The 16,977-nt window shown below is 32.6% G+C and overlaps 1 protein-coding gene across 1 annotated transcript in view; it reads right to left on the minus strand.

Moving 5' to 3' along the window:
• The window catches only part of Ubr3 (Ubr3 ubiquitin ligase), a 94,905-nt gene extending 84,716 nt beyond the window's left edge, over positions 1–10,189 (minus strand). Inside the window, exon 1 of the mRNA XM_072541183.1 lies at positions 9,816–10,189. Coding sequence (XP_072397284.1) covers positions 9,816–10,044 — 229 coding nt within the window. The 5' untranslated portion in view covers positions 10,045–10,189. The remainder of the gene's footprint in view (positions 1–9,815) is intronic.
• Positions 10,190–16,977: the final 6,788 nt, after the last annotated feature.

Here is a 16,977-nt window from a genome sequence, read left to right on the forward strand (position 1 = left end):
GTATGAAAATAGACATGGAAAAGTCTGAACCAAAGAATAAAAAATGAGATTGATTTCATAATATCAAATCGGAAAGATATAGTTCAGGATGTAACAGTATTGAATAAATTTTCAACAGGGGGTCAATTAGAGCAAAGACCACTTTTAACATTGAAGTCGAAAAAACAAAAATGATCATCAAAAAGAAGGGTGGAAGATGGATGTTCCCAGGAGATGTAACACTTTACGAAGAAAATACTAGTTTGGCTATACATGACTTAGAAAATATCAGTATCAATCAAATGAACAATATTATTCAAGCATTGAAAGAAGCAGACAAGAAATACTGTCCTCATACTGAAAATAAAAACAAAAATTAAGCCACAGCACAAAACATCTTCTAGAGGAAAGAAGAACAATTAGAGAAAATTAGGATCATAACCAAAATGCACTAATAATCTTGAATAAGAAAATTAAAAATGAGGTTAGAAAGGATCCGAGTCAATATAATACAATTGAAATAACTAGAGAAGAACTAACAGAAGAAAACAAAAGCTTGAAAGTACTCAGAAAGAACATGTCCATTGGAAGAAAAAACATCCACAAATTAAGAAATGAACAGCAGCAAATCATTGAGGATCGAGATCAAATTATGAACACTATAGAGAGTTTTTACAGCCAACTATACAAAGAACAGCAATGTATCCGGAGTGGATCTTAACCAAAGATAATTAATCAGTTATCTGAAGATTGTATAATTTCTTTATCATCCTTGCCAGAACCTCTTTGTTTGTGGCCTGTTCTGTTCACGATATTTTCAGAATTCTTTTATACACCCACAATTTTAATGATTCCAGGTTTTTCATTAACGTCACATTCAAGGTCCAAGTTTCAATTCCATAAAACAACGTCGATAAAACATAACAGTTTGATGTTTATGTGCACACATTTTCCAGTCCTTTTTGATATGATGATTTCAACGAGTTCATTCATTTTTCCCCTATATTTGTTTTTCTCTGCCTTCTTATCATCCTATATTTCTTGTCTTTACATGCTTTTAATATTACCAAAAAGGGAAAAAGTGAAATCAATATAGAGATTAATTATTTCAAAACTATTATTTCAAACTCCAAGTTCTGACATGTTATCATATTTAAATCTAAATTATGATTAACAAAATACAACAAGACAGACAATAACAATTAAATTTTAAAGTAAAATCAACTAATTTGTTTTTTTTAACTTAACATTACATCATAACATTAAAAACGATACAACTTTTTGAAGATAATATTTTAGTTTTCAATGTCAGTTTTGTAGAACTATGACATGACCTTACACACTTTGTAATGATAAGAGTAATTTTTTACTCAGATGTATTAGTTTTTACTAAAAAGTTTTTATACTAAACAAAAGCACTGAAAACATTTCAAAAAAACACTCGTACAGAGAAATGCACAAAATAATTCATACCATAATAGAAAAGTACTTTTGCTTTTGACTGTCAATGATATTTCTTGGCTCAGTACAACTTAAAAAAAATACTGATGCAACTGCATTACATTTATTGTTCATAAATCAACAATATACAGAAACTCCTGGATACAAGTAATGCTTTATAAAATAGATCACACAATTTCTCTTCTACATTTATCCACGGATTTTCAAGCATAGTAAAAGCATCTAGTAGTCTGAGAGAACATTCAAACAACTATTAAATATGACAAAATTTGTATAGAGAGCAAAAATAAAAATTGTATTAATTCATATTATAACTGGTCTATAAACCAAGAAAAAAGAAAAATTAAACCAAAATTTCAGAAGAGGCAGCCTTATTCAATCCAGAAAACATTGAAAATGCGTAAAGAAACCCTTCTGAGAATAAACAACCCTCTCAAGATCTGCATCCATGTTTTATTCCCCTTCAAACACTCTAAATTATATATTTTCATTGGCTAAATTCACAATTATTCCTTAATCGAAGAAACAATCTTACTAAAGCATCCCTTTATCATTATTCAATAATCATTGGCGATTTTAACCCAAAGTCAAGTATTCCACATATGAAGCAAATCAAATGTTTCCTTAAAAATTTCAATTTTTGTTAAATACCTACAGCTTCTATGTTTATCATGGCAGGTGATCCAAGCACAACTCCGATTATATTGCTATGTGCTAAAAATATAAATAATATCATAACTGTACTTTTCTGGGCAGTGATCTAGCTCTGCAATTTGATTTTAATCTACAGCTTGATCCAAATCATATTCATGAAGTTAAACTACCTAACATGTCAAAATGTAATGTACAGAATGTAAATAGTATGTACAGAATGACATTTGACCAAATTACATTAAAAATGTCAAGGCTATGTTGTCTAAATTAATAATAAAAAATTCACCCAGGCAAAAGAAATCACCTTTTAATTACAATTACTCAGGCAGATCCAAATCAATGATGCATGTGAATCAAAATCACAATTTAACAAACTAAACAAAGATATTTACAAACTTTTATCACAATTTAAACAACATAAATGGATCCTAGCATATAAGAATATAGACTCCTTAAAGGGAGTCGAAATAAAAATCATTTAGACAACAAATTTCAGAGCTAGTAAATGATGGCCAGTCATATAATATGGATGAATAATGCTTTTGCAAAGTACACTGAAGAAACCTATGAATTTAGTGGGGATAATAATTTTGATTGATTAAATATAGATAGTTACATTAGATGAGGTGGAAAATTGGTTTGGAAATTTTTATGAGAACAATCATAATCTGAATGCCCTTCTGATCACCACAGAAGATAAATATGACGAAGCTTTATATAAAGAAAAAAACACAGCTTAAGGTAAAGATTCCATCAACTGTAAAATCCTTAGACAACTAGATCCTGTTATTCATAAGGAAATAAGAAGCATATAAGTATATGACTATTACATAATAAATCATTTCTTCTCTGATGAATGAAAGACAGGTATTAATACTAACCACAAATTAACTCAAAATTACTGTTCAATCACTCTTCTCCTAATAATAGAAAGAATTTTTGAGAAAAAATTATTTAAGGAAGATTATATGAAGAATTAAACCAACATATTAAAGCACATCAGTTTGGATTCAAGGAAAAATCATCAACAATCCATCCTCTTTCAATAGTAACATCCAATGTAGGCAGCAAAATTACAAGGACTGAAGACTGCCGGACTTCTCTTGGATATCAAAAAGGCTTTTGACACTGTTTGGCATTATTATACAAACTTCAGAGGATTTACTTTACTACTATTGATTGTTGATGATTTTCTTAAAAGACACAGGTGTATAGTCCAAATTAATGGAACATTTTCCCAATCATTTTCAATGTAACAAAAAGTTCCACAAGGTTCACTGTTGTGACCTCTACTGTATAACTTCTACTGTACAAACCAATAATAATTTTTTACAATTTGTAGGTTGACACAGCAAAAGACATCTTTTGGTAAGAATTTAATAAGTACAATTAACTCATTACATAGGCAGGTGGATGACACAATATCTTGGGCCAATAAATGAAGACTAATAATAAATCCCTATAACACAAATAATATTTATCCATAGAATCCAAGATCACTCTACAACTGTCAACATATGTAACAATATTATTAAACAATCCTAATATGTCAAGTATTTGGGAATTGAAGACAACAAATTAAAGTTCAACTAAAACACACCATGTAAAAAAAGAAAAATTATAACTAGAGCAAAAGACTTTAAAAGCTTAACATACTAGAGTGAGAGAATTGAAACTGCTGCCAATATTTATAAAATTATTTGCAGACCCATGGTGGAATAAGGTTCTACAATTTTCTATAGTTGTAAAGGTCCTGCTAAAAATAATATCAAAGTGGATGCAATAGATAGCCTTTGGAAATTGCTAAAATCCTGATAACCTACTTCACAATTCATCAAATAGATCACTTTACAATAAAACTGGAATATAACCAGTGAGAGACTTAATAATTTGTTTAAATCTTGATTGAGCTTCATGTTACGAAGATACCTGAAAACACTCACTTTAGATCTCCATATTGTAGATACACTGTACATATCAAGACAATAAAGAATTTTAGTGGTTTTTAAAGATTTTAGTGTTTTTCTTTTCATGGTTGTAACTTAGTAGTCTGACAATATTGTAACTACTACTTATTTTTTCTTATTGTAGTATATTTAGTATTAAAACAATAATTCAAGGTATCCATTCTAATTCTGTAAATTGGACGAAAGATTTTGGTCAGTGGTCTTTTGTCAAGTATAACAAAGACTTGACAACATTTGGATTACAAATAGGTAATAACTGTCTCCTATAGAAGCAAATGTAGAAAGTATTTACTTAGATGTGTATTCTGGGACTGCAATAATGTACCAACATTGTATAGAACTTAAAAAAACTATCAATATGTTTTGTTAATGTTCTTTCTGATACCTTGCTAGAGACCTTGGAATACAATATGTAAAATAAGAAAATAGGATTTGAAGATTTGTTTAACAAAAGATAAAAAATCCATAGAAAAATTAACTAAATAACAGTAAGTAATAGTATGATATAAACTCAGTTCTGCTTTTTACTTGAACAAATCTTGGATCACATTAATAAAACTAAAAGATACTAATTCAGATATCCACCATTTCACTAATTTTATCCAATGAGTGAAATCATAGTGTGAAATCAATGATTTTATCCAATCAGAGAAACCATCCTCTAGGTACATTTACAGTTACATCTCTGTCAGATACAGGCAAATTAGAATTTTAAATGCAGACATATGTTTTTTAATTCACTAGACAAATGCATCTAGTTTCACTGGTCAACAGAAAATATTTAATACGTAAGTTTTTACTTAATTCACCTTCCTAGTAGCCGTTATGTACAGCTTGTTTATAAAGGATTTCATTTTAAATTAAATAAAAGTATTGTATGCTATCTAATATTGTGGTTCTATATCGAGGGGTTCGAGCGAAAACCCGATAACTAACAAAATCATTGTTTGGAGATAATCACGATTAAAGATTTTCGTAACATTGAAGAGGCTTTAAAATCGTCATAGGAAGTTGTTTCAAATATTTGTTAAAGCCAAACAGTAGAGAATTTAATGTTTAGTTAGAATAATTTATTTTTAGTTTAACTTTTTAAAAAGTATTTACAAAAAAAAATAAAACATGATTTTTATCAGGTTTTTCCTCGCTGAATGAGTACAACATTTGATTTTATTGGTTTTTATTTTTAATTTTGTTAATTATAAAATAAAAATGAACTGTATTTTATTCAAATAAAACAGATAATAATCTACATTCTTTTTAGGAAATTAAAAGGTAATATCTTCTTCTTCCGATTCTTCTCCCATCATTACGTCTGGAATTCGATCTAAGACATTATTCCCTGTTTTTAAACTTGATATCCAAGCATGCAGCTCTTCCGGAAAAATGTTTTCTTGGCACATCTTCATTAAATCCTTTTTTTTTTTGCTTCGGTTATTGGAAGAGTACTTTTGTATAACTTTGGTAAATTACCCGGAGTTGGTAAGTCTAGGGTTGCTTTTTGGGATAAAATTTGTTTTTGCCTTTTAGACCGTAGAGTAGGAGTTTTTTTTTAATTCAAACCAATATCTTCTGATACGTTTAAACACTTTAATTCTTCTGATAGATCGTAGTTGAAAAAAAATTTCCTTCTTTAACCTTTAATATATTTTAGTCTCTTGATTTTTAACCACTGCACAGTATTACCGTCAGAATCTACTGTTCTGTTTTGCAATATATTTGCTGCAAGTGACTTTAATTCTAAAAATTCATTAAATTTTATTTCTTTTACCTTGTATGGGCCTATATTATGTTTCACATTGTCTACTGTCTTCATTTTCTGTTTTCTTGCTGTTTGAAATATATTTTTCGTCATTCATGCAAGTTACATTTACATGTTTACTTGCAGATTCTATTGCCGAGTACATAGAATCCACTTCCATATAAGTATGTCCTGCTTCTAAGAACTTTTGTTCTATAATTTCCAATTGGTCGATATTTTGTACGATCCACAACAGCAGTACGGCTATAAACTGATTGCGGTTTTGACCGCTACAAGTATCTGAAAAAATTGTTACATGCTTAACCTCAGGTCTTAAGCATTCACTTAAATAGTAATACATACAAGTTCCGATTTCAGAACTACCCTTTTTGCCATGCATTTCATTCCAGCACAAGCAATATGCGTTATTGGGTAGCGGTGATTCCCAAATAGTAAGATTGTATACTACCAATTTTCTACGATAGTGTAATTGACTAATAGATCCTTTGGGTATGTGTAAAATTGCTTGTAAATCCAATGTTACAGACATAAATGTCGTGTCTTTATCTATTCTTTTAGCAGCCTGACAAATTTCGTTTGTTTTTTTATGTTCTTCGTAGATTATTTCAAGGTTTTTTCTCTGCTGCTGTAGATCAGCCTTAGCATATTTAGCACAGATAAAACACTGGTCCTTTTTTGGCGTGAAAAAACTTATGATTATACTCTTCACAAAAAATAGATTGATATTTACGTAAAGCAACAGGGTCTCGATTATTTTCGATGCAGTTATCTAAGTAAAGCTGGTACATTTTTTTGATATTTAGAGTGGGATCTAAGTATTTTCTAATGGTATCCTTTCGGGTATAATGAGATTCCATGACCGAAAAGGATTCAATACGACTTTTAACAAATTGAACATCTTCAGCCTTTGTTGTGTTAACTGGTTCCTGTTTTCCGCGATTGTCTTCTTTAGAATAGCAACCAGTAGAATCACTGTTAGCTACAGCATTTATTATAACATCTGGGGATATACACAGCGTTTTTGTAAAAAACTTTTGGCACACTGGAATCCGTTCGTTGTTAGCTAGTGGAAAGAAACATTTCTTGCTAAATTTTCGTTCCTTTCTTTTGGAAGTTTTAAGGACAAGTCTAGTCATAATTTGTTTTACAGTTATATTGTGCAAAATAAAATTTTTTCTAGATTTAAAATCTAGACTCCAGTAATTTCTACAGAGTTCATCACAATTCAACATCAAACTATACTTGTTAGAGAACGCAACGTCCGTAATCAAGTTCAGACATGAGCGAACTAATCAGAACTACCGACCCAAAAAGGTAAATCGTTGTACTTCGTGTAACCTAAAATTGATTTACTGGGTTTTCGCAGGACAAAAATGTGCTGAAATTTAATAAAGTGTCGTAGTATAAAATTCTTTATTGGATTTTCGCATGAATATATTTTGTTAAAATTAACAGCTTTGTAATCTTCATATCCGATGTATTTATATATTTTTAAAATCTTAACTTGTGAATTTCTTTTAAAAAGAAAGCAGTTAAGTTGTTCTAGCTTATTTTTCCTAGAACTGATTTTATATTTCAGAAATTTATTATGAATTTCTATTTCCGATAAAATTAATTATCTGTTTTTAACTCAGAAATATTTCTAATAAAATTAGTAACTTTACACAGGAAAAGAAGATAAATGATTCTACCGGATTCTCATATTATAAATATATTTACTTCAAAGTATTTTTTATCAGTAAAGTTATATATCGGGTTGGTGTTATTTAAAAATACGAGTTAACGGTTTTTACCATGTTTGGTTTTTATCAATTATTGAGCTTAAAAATGTTAATATCAATTTAAAAAATTTTTCAGTGATAGAAGACGTGTTTTTAATACAGAAGAAATAAAAATACCAGATTTCATAATTTTGTCATTTATCGGGTTATCGCTCGAACACCTCGATATGTTTATCAGAATGTGTAAGGTCAATTATTATAATTAAGAAGTATATAACTATAATTGACTTTTTGCATTTTTTATAACTTAAATTTGCATTTTAGGCATATAAATATCCATGATTTGTATGTATTTATAATTTAATTGCAATTGATTAACTTTAATTTAGAAAATAATTATTTTTCTTCACCATTGGTAATTTGATTGACAGTTTCATCTTACTTACGTGATTTTCAATATCAAATAGGCCAAACTAGTTAAACAGACAATATATAGAACAAAAGAAGGCTCATATGATCTTCACAAATTCTCATTCCCAAAACGACTACATTTTATTTTCTAATTTCTGGTCTCAATGGGATGCAAAATAATTTGTTCTTGGACAATAAGTGCTGTGATACTGGATCCGGAATAGCTAACCTTTTTGCATCTCATATTTCCTCTGTTTATATTAATGAAGACCTGAATGTTGGTAAACTTTCTAATTCTGATCATTTAGCTGCTGTTAATATGCATTCTGTCTATAATTTAACTCTTGCACAGGCATTCAAAGTTTAAAAGATAACTTGAGATAAGATCCCTTCTCATTTTCTCATAAGGTGTGTTTATACTTTGAGTAAACCCATTTGCATGTTGTTTAATGGGTCACTTATAACTAGAATTTTTCCAAACACATGGAAAAACAGTTTTGTCACTCCAGTACATAAAATCGGTGACAAGTATATGTTAAAAAATACAGTGCTATCAGCAAGCTAAGTGTGATTCCTTAGTTGTTTGAACTTGTGACAAAATTTCTTTCTTGGCATTGTAAGAATATTATTGTTGATGAGTAGCATGGTTGTGACCAATCTCTTGTTATTACAAAATGATATAATTAATTTAATAAAGAGTTCAATAAAGAGTGGCAATCAAATGGATGCTAGTTATACTGATTTCAATAAAGCCTTTCATAGGATAAATCATGCTATTATCAGGAAATTAGATAAGACTTCAGAGAAATAAAAGTAAAAAAGTTAAAAAAGTAAAAAATTAAAAGTTTCAGTTTTCCTTGTCAGCAAGGATATAATAGCTGCTCTTCAGAATTCGTCAATAGCTAATGGAATGAGTTTGATTTTCTTGTTGCTGTTTATTGTTTTTATTATTGTTCAGCATAAATTAGGATTCTTTATATTTATATTTGAAATTGAATTGTAAAAAGGAGTTCTCTGGTTAATAAATAAATAAATATATACATTTTAAATGTGTACTGTTAATAGATCTGTAAAAATTATGAAAAAAATGGTGAGACCTTATTGAATAGAATTAAGTCTGAATGTTCTGAGTAAAGGGCCAGTAAACTCTACCAAATTATGAATATAAGTATAACTGCAAATGCAAAATATAAAGGAAAAAAATTATGCAATTGTTTGAAATTTGATGAAAATATTTTATCTGATTTTATATATAATCAAATCATTAATTGAGAAATGTTTTCCATGTTCTATAAAAGTTGTAATCAAAATAATTCACAGAATTGAATTTTCATATCAAACTAGAGTTTTACTAAATTATCTAAACTAGAAGTTTTATGATTATTGAAAAGCTGAAAGATTTACTTTTCTATCATTTTACCTATTTCTTAAAAACATTTTGCATGAACTTGGATTATCTTTCTGTGCTGCACATGAGTTGAGTTTTGGTTACTGTTGTAAGGGTAATGAACTCATGTCAGATCTGGATTATAATTTCTGAGGGTAATGGATTCTTAATATTATTTTGTATCTAAGTGGACCTGAAGTTAACTTTTTTTTTTTTAAATAGTATTGCGGACTGACTTTGAGATGTTTGTATTTGTAATGTGTATAGATATGCTAATACTCTGGTCTATAAATAAAAAATGATGATGTCCTCATAAGTGTGTATCATACCAAATAATATTGTTTATCATATAATACAAATGTTACGAAAAGATCATATGCAGTAAAAAAATAACTTGGATGACGATTTCAAAGACATAACTTGCAAGGCCACTGGCAAGGTAACAATGTCCTGAAATGTCATTCAGTCATTCTCACCTGTGCTAGCAAATTCATCGGGGGTTCTGCCCCCTGCCATAAGCCACTTGCACCAATCTATTGTTTCCCATTCTTCAATAGACTTCTGGGGGTTCAGCAAATTATCCAAAACTTCATTTAAGTGTTGCGGATTTCTCTCGTTGGAGCAATCGGCATGAATGTAAGTAGCTGTGGCCCTTTTCCCCTTTGCCATCAACACTTTCGGGTCACAACTCGATGTTGAGGCCATTATGATCACTAGAAAGTCATGTCATATGAAAATTTCACTGAAAATCTATTCAAATGACGTACGAAACAAAAAACTTTCCCGTTCTCGTATCTCATTCATTAACAACACTCTCTCTCGTCACTCGTCACCGATCAAATACAGTTAGTTATGACAATGTCGAATGTAGGCAACCGTAAAACAAAATCACTAAATAAATGTTGACATTTTTGACAGACAGAATAGCCAATCACATTGTGAAATAGCAACGTTTAGAGAGCACAGAATACGGTTTACTTATAGAACACACATTAAATGTTTTGTGTTTGTTATTATACTCATACACGGTTAAAATTACATCATGAATTGAAACATAATGTGATAGTAAAAATAACTTTTTATAATAAAACTGCATCTTACAAAATAATAAAACAAAAAGGCAAAAGTATAAGAAATTGCCGGTTAAGTTAGCTACAAATGAAACGTCAAAATTGGGTTTGCGATATTGCCATGTCCTTATATATATGTATCAGAGATATGTAAGAGATATGTTTTATGCCTTGAAACAATATGTTTTTTTTATTATATTATTTTATGGTATCTGGTGTTTTTAATTTTTTTTTAAATTTATATAAAACACGAATGAATGATTATTTATTTCTTTTGATATTAGTTGCAGTTAGTTATTAGAAAAAATTTTTATAATGGGCCATTGGTAAATTAGCGGATAAACTTGGCAATACTGTCAAAACTTTCAAAACACTAGTTGCCAGCATAGTACATAAAAAAAAATCTGGTTGCCAGACGAGATTGCAATTTGCAATAGATGTTCAGCAGATTTCAATCACAAGTGTCAATTTTATTCTATTTTCAGACTATTTTCTTATAATTTTGGGATGGAATGGTACCTGAATACCGCTTTGTTTAATGTATTAGTTAGTTACTGGAACTTGTTCAGATGGTCACTACATTTAAATTGCGTGAATTTGTGTGTTCGGTAAACAAAATTTCAATTTAAAAGAATGCATAAAATTAATTAATATTATATCAAATGCTCTTTTCACACATATCAAGAAAGACGTCAAATTCTTGTTTTTTTTTTTATTTATTAACGTTTTGTGTCACTAGTTTATATTTTAAAAGGAGAGTATTCTGTGGTAGAAATAAAAATATCACATCGTGATAAATGAGACTATCATCGATATAATACAATAAGGATGGAACTTATGAATAAACACTTGCGTTCAAAGTAGCTCGTAGCAATGGCCGATCTTTTATCAGAAATGTCAATGATGTACGAAAAAAATTCTTTTGGTACATATCATAGACCACTAATAAAAAAAAATAATTTAATGACAACAGCAATATGTCGACTTATATCCCTTTTTACAAGATTTGGTAAAAACAAAATTTTAACGATCTTGGTGACAAACAGAGTTAATGCGCACTAAAGGTCAATTTATACATATCCGTGCCGTATCCGTTCCGTGTCTGTGCCGAGTCCGGGTATTTTTAATGATATATTTACATAAAACCGCCTTGTGGCAGTGTTCGTACCGGGTGGAATAAGAGAGGAAAACGTTATTACATAATTTTGTGTAAGAGATAGTTGAAAATATGGCGGCTTGGATAGAAAATCTCACCGTGTTGGCATTATTACTTGATCAAGAGGAAGAGCAAGAGTGGAAAAGGCGGAAACAAAGAAGATGGAGTGTACATCCTATGTTATTTTACGATGAAACAAAATTTCACGAATATTTTAGAATGTCCAGTACTCTTGTTTTTATTAATGTAGCGTGATTAAATAAAACGAGCGGTTCGAATTTATATAAATATATTTATTTATAACTTTACAGTTCGGTACTCTCTTATCGACTAACTCTACTTCTAACATTGTTACCTATATATACTACAGTTACTACGTTCGAGAATATTCTGGCGTTGTCCCACCTCTAGTTCCCCTACGTGACCGGTTATTCTCTCTCGCACTCGATACACGGAGAAGCTTCTGGAAGGGTATTAGAGATGCAATGCAACCGTTACCTGGGCCATGCCGAGAGCATGTTTGTAACACTGCTCCCCTCTTAAATCTGATCGTCCCGATCAGCAACTCTATATGTAGGCACAGGATGGCGGAATCTACAGGACTCTCCAGCTCTGCATGAACCCTTTAGAAAGAAATAACAGTCTACTGACTTTGAAGGATACGATCTCATCGGGTTAATGCAACACACAGTAATTCGTACGCCGGTTTCTCGGAAGATCACTTCAAGCATGCTTCTGACAATCTTCCAGTCCAGATTATCTAGTGCATGGCCTATTTTGGGTAAGGCCAAATTCTTGATGTCGTAATTGCACACAATTTTCTTCAAATTAGTTAGAGCACGCCATATATCCTCGTAGCTTGCCCTGTCTGTATACGACTTCCTGGTCACCATATACAGCAAAGATCGAGAACCATCTTCTAATCTCAGTACTCTTCCAACTTTAGGCTGTTGGTTTTTTAACTCGTCCAAACGACCGAATTTCTTATAAAATACGGATGAGATTCCTTTAGTCATCTCAAGATCTTGGGCAACACAGTGGGCTAGAGAGACGTTATGCGGAACACTAAAAAGATCCTGTTGAACTTCTGTGGTCACGCCGAATCTAGCACTCTTTCTCTCTGCGTAATTTGACATAAATTCATTAAAGCTTGGTCGCCGGTCATCTTTGATCTTATGTTGAAGGGTACGTGCTTCTTCTGTTTCATTTGAACCAGCATATGGTGCAAGACGATTTATGTGAACTACTTTTGGTTTACCTTTCGGCAACTTCTTAATTCGGTATATTACGTCATTTATTTTCTTTTTAATTTCATACAGACCTTTCCATTGTTTTTGCAGTTTGGGAGACAAGCCTCGACGACGTTGTGGATTATAAAGCCAAACAAGATCACCTACTTCATAGCTTTCACTCTTGCATCGAGAATCATATTTATTTCCATCATTCGTCTCTGGAAGTGGACCTGCAATGTCGATTGCTACTCTTTCCATAGGACTACCAACATTGTACTGTTTCAGGGGTGCCCTCTTTTTACCAACTGGACCATTACTGGTTGCACACAGTTCACATTTCCGGCACCATCTTCTTACATCATCTTTACAGTTCACCCAATAGAACCGTTCTCGAACCTTTTGCAGAGTCTTCGTAATACCAAAGTGTCCACCTGATGAACCGTCATGCAACTGACGTAAAACTTCTGACACTTTACTTTTAGGTACCATCAACTGAAGCTTAGTTTCTGTACCATCATCGTTCTCAAAGGTCCTATACAGAAGATCATCTTTCAGCACTAGGCAATTCCATTGGCTCCAGTAACACTTGACTTCTGGACTACATGCACTAATGTCTTGCCAAGAAGGTCTTCCACTTCGACGCATCCAATCCAATACTCTTTTTATACATGGATCATCTGCTTGAGCGTCTTGTAGCTGTTGAGGCTGCCATTGATCATTAATGACGGCGGTTCGTCTCACGGGGCAAAGTCGTTCTTCTAATTCAAGACAATGATTACGATTTGCACTGTATGCCCGTCTTGACTGAGCATCATCATTTGAATGACTCTTTCCAGCCCTGTGTTCCATTTGTTCTAGCTTTCTGACTGTTGTATTATTTTCTTGCAATTTACGGCGAATGTGACCTACGTCGCCATCATTCGAACATCTGGTTTCGTGTCTCTTCGGCATCATGTTGCGAACTACTTTCCGTACGATTTCCTCCAGACGTTTCTCGTTTTGTTCGTCGCTCTCTTCAGAGGTTCGTACTCGATAGCTCCGTGAAACTTGACTAGCTGTTTCATGTTCCAAGGCAATAGCGAGCGCTTCATCTAAAACTTTCGGTCTTGCTAGTCGTAAAGCTTTCTGTAGTTCAATGTCTCTTAACCCATTGACGAAGGCATCTACAGCGATTTCTTCCAAAACGTTGTCTGGTGCCTCTGGATAGGCCAACAGCGCTATACAAGCAATATTTGCTTCAAATTCTTGCAAACTCTCACTTGCTCGTTGGATTCTACTTCTTATTTGTACTTTGTAGATTGGTTGTAGATGGGCATCTCCGTAACGTTTATCTAGTCGAGTGAACAAGGTCTGGTAACATTTTTCTTGACCCTTAGGAATTGATCTTAGGATATCCGCAGCATCACCTCGTAAAGCAGCAGTCAAGGAAACAGCTTTTTCTTGTTCTGTCCAATGATTGGCTGTCGCAATAGCTTCAAATTGTCTAAGGTATATGGACCAAGAGGACTTTCCATCAAATGGTGGCAATTTGAATCTCATATGATGTGTCATTTCGTCTCTCGGTGATTCTTTTTTCACTACCGGATCTAAGGCTACCGTATTAACTGGTGGTAGCACTTTTGTGTTACTTATCATGGTCTCTAATTGTTTGATCTTCTCTTCTACTTTATCGAATGTTCTTGAGACTTCTTCAAATTTCTCATTGTTTTGAATACATATTTCTTTAATTATTTGTGAAGTCTCGTCGAATCTTCTAAATACATTTTCGAATGTTTCATCGAATCTTTTGGGAACATTCTCTAATTTATTATCATCTCTTTTATAAGATTCTTCTATCATTTGAGAGACGTTTTCAAATTTCTTATTATTTTTTCTGAAACTCTCTTCGATCTTCATTAAAACTGCTTCTTCTGCTGACTGAAAATGGAATGTCTCTGGGTCATCTCCATTCTTGTTAAGAATATTCTTCAGTCGTTCTTGGAGGATCTTCTTGGACCCGCTGCAATCTTCATCGCGTTCTTCTAGCTGCTCACGCAACTGTTTTACTGAGAGTTGTACTAGCAGCATCTTTGTTTAGGCACACACGTACTTTTTTAAATGTTCTTTCGTACAAAGGGCACTACCGAACTACGCGGATGTTCCCGACGAACAATACTTTTCAAAAGTTCAAAAGTCTTTTCCAAAAATCACTGCTGAATTTATTTGCAAATCTCACACCGGACACCAACTGTAGCGTGATTAAATAAAACGAGCGGTTCGAATTTATATAAATATATTTATTTCTAACTTTACAGTTCGGTACTCTCTTATCGACTAACTCTACTTCTAACATTGTTACCTATATATACTACAGTTACTACGTTCGAGAATATTCTGGCGTTGTCCCACCTCTAGTTCCCCTACGTGACCGGTTATTCTCTCTCGCACTCGATACACGGAGAAGCTTCTGGAAGGGTATTAGAGATGCAATGCAACCGTTACCTGGGCCATGCCGAGAGCATGTTTGTAACATTAATATCAAAAACATTAACATTCTAACTGCACAACATGTGTTTGTTTTTTTACCAGCACTCGCCTTCACAAAACTATAAAATCGCGTTTATACAAGTTCGTGCGTTCCGTGTCATTTCCGTGCATCGCCAGTGCCGAAAACAAAAATATCGTTTGGGATTAATTTCAGGCCGGGCACCGACGGCCACCGTCCGATGCATAAATATTTAAATTTTTCCACTTGTTTAATTTCCACATCCTAGTCTATCAACACTTCAAACCTTGCATCTGAATTGATAACTAAATATTCTGTTTTCTTCATGCTAACTTGTAGCCCCCATTTTACATATTCTCTGTAGAGACGCTTTATCATAAATTCTAGATCATATGAATCTTGAGCTAGGACGACTTGATCATCCGCAAAGTTCAATGAAAACAGTACGTCATTTCCTATGGGGATTCCCATTCCCTGGCAATGGTTTTTCCAATTTTGGAGGGCTGCCTCGATATATAAATTAAACAGTAAGGGTGACATACTGCATCCTTGTTTTAGTCCTTTAGTTACTTTTATTGGCTCTGATAGTCTATTTCTAATTTTTAAGTAAGTAGTGTTATCGCTGTATACTTCTGTGATTATTCCTAAAAGGTATGGACTAATGTCGAGTTGTTGTAAAGCTTGCCACAATTTAAGTCTTGGAACTGTATCATACGCCTTTTCTAGGTCGATGAAAGCTAGATGTACTTTGGTACCAACCGCTATTCTTTTTTCTATTAATGGTTGGAGTATAAACAAATTATCAGTGCAAGATCAAAGATCAAAGATTCAAACGTCCATAAACTTATTTTAACCTTTAATTGCGACTTATTCCCATTAAAATAGTAGTTAGACCTTATCTTTGTCGTTGGCTCGGTTAGTGTTTCTCTTCTTCTTCTTTCTTTTTAATGACTGCTCGGATGTAATTGTGAACACTATTCCATCCCTCCGTACTTCCCGTCATTTTCACGATCATATCTCTTACAGTCACAGGGTTCATACTTATTTCTTTATACATTCTGTTTCTCTCCACTGTACATCTATTACACTCCAGCATTGTGTAGGTAACAATATTCGCAGTATAGGCATTTATCTGTATATGTATTTCTGAACATATGAAGATACGCCCTAAAACAGACAATCTACCCAGTCCCTTAGACTCGGGATCAGCATCTTGGTCCACTGGGCAACACCTTCCTTGTTGTTCCACTCTTCTTGCCATCTTTCCATTGATCTTTTCCTTTATTCTTTTTTATGGCTGTTCTCAAATACTCTCTTCTCTCATAAAGATGTCTCTTTCCTACTAACACATGCAGAGGAACACAACCCGTGATAGTCCACAAGGCCGCCGCAGATACAGTCCTGTAGGCGCATGCTACTCGCAACAGACTCGTTCTGTCTACTTTTGTCATAAGCCTAATATTAGGTATCTATATCTAAATATAATGAAAAATATTATTAATTATTGTATATTACACATATGTCTACATATTTAAAGTGAAAATTTAATTATTCAATTAGCGGTTTGGATTTTTTGTATTGTGTGTGAAAGACAAGTTACATTCTCCCCCTATTCTCCATATATATATTTTATGTTATATGCCCTGGGGGGGGGGGCGGTTTAGCCATCAAAACCCCCCTCCCCCTGGGTGCGGC

Source organism: Diabrotica undecimpunctata, chromosome 8, assembly GCF_040954645.1.
Source record: "Diabrotica undecimpunctata isolate CICGRU chromosome 8, icDiaUnde3, whole genome shotgun sequence".
NCBI lineage: Eukaryota > Metazoa > Arthropoda > Insecta > Coleoptera > Chrysomelidae > Diabrotica > Diabrotica undecimpunctata.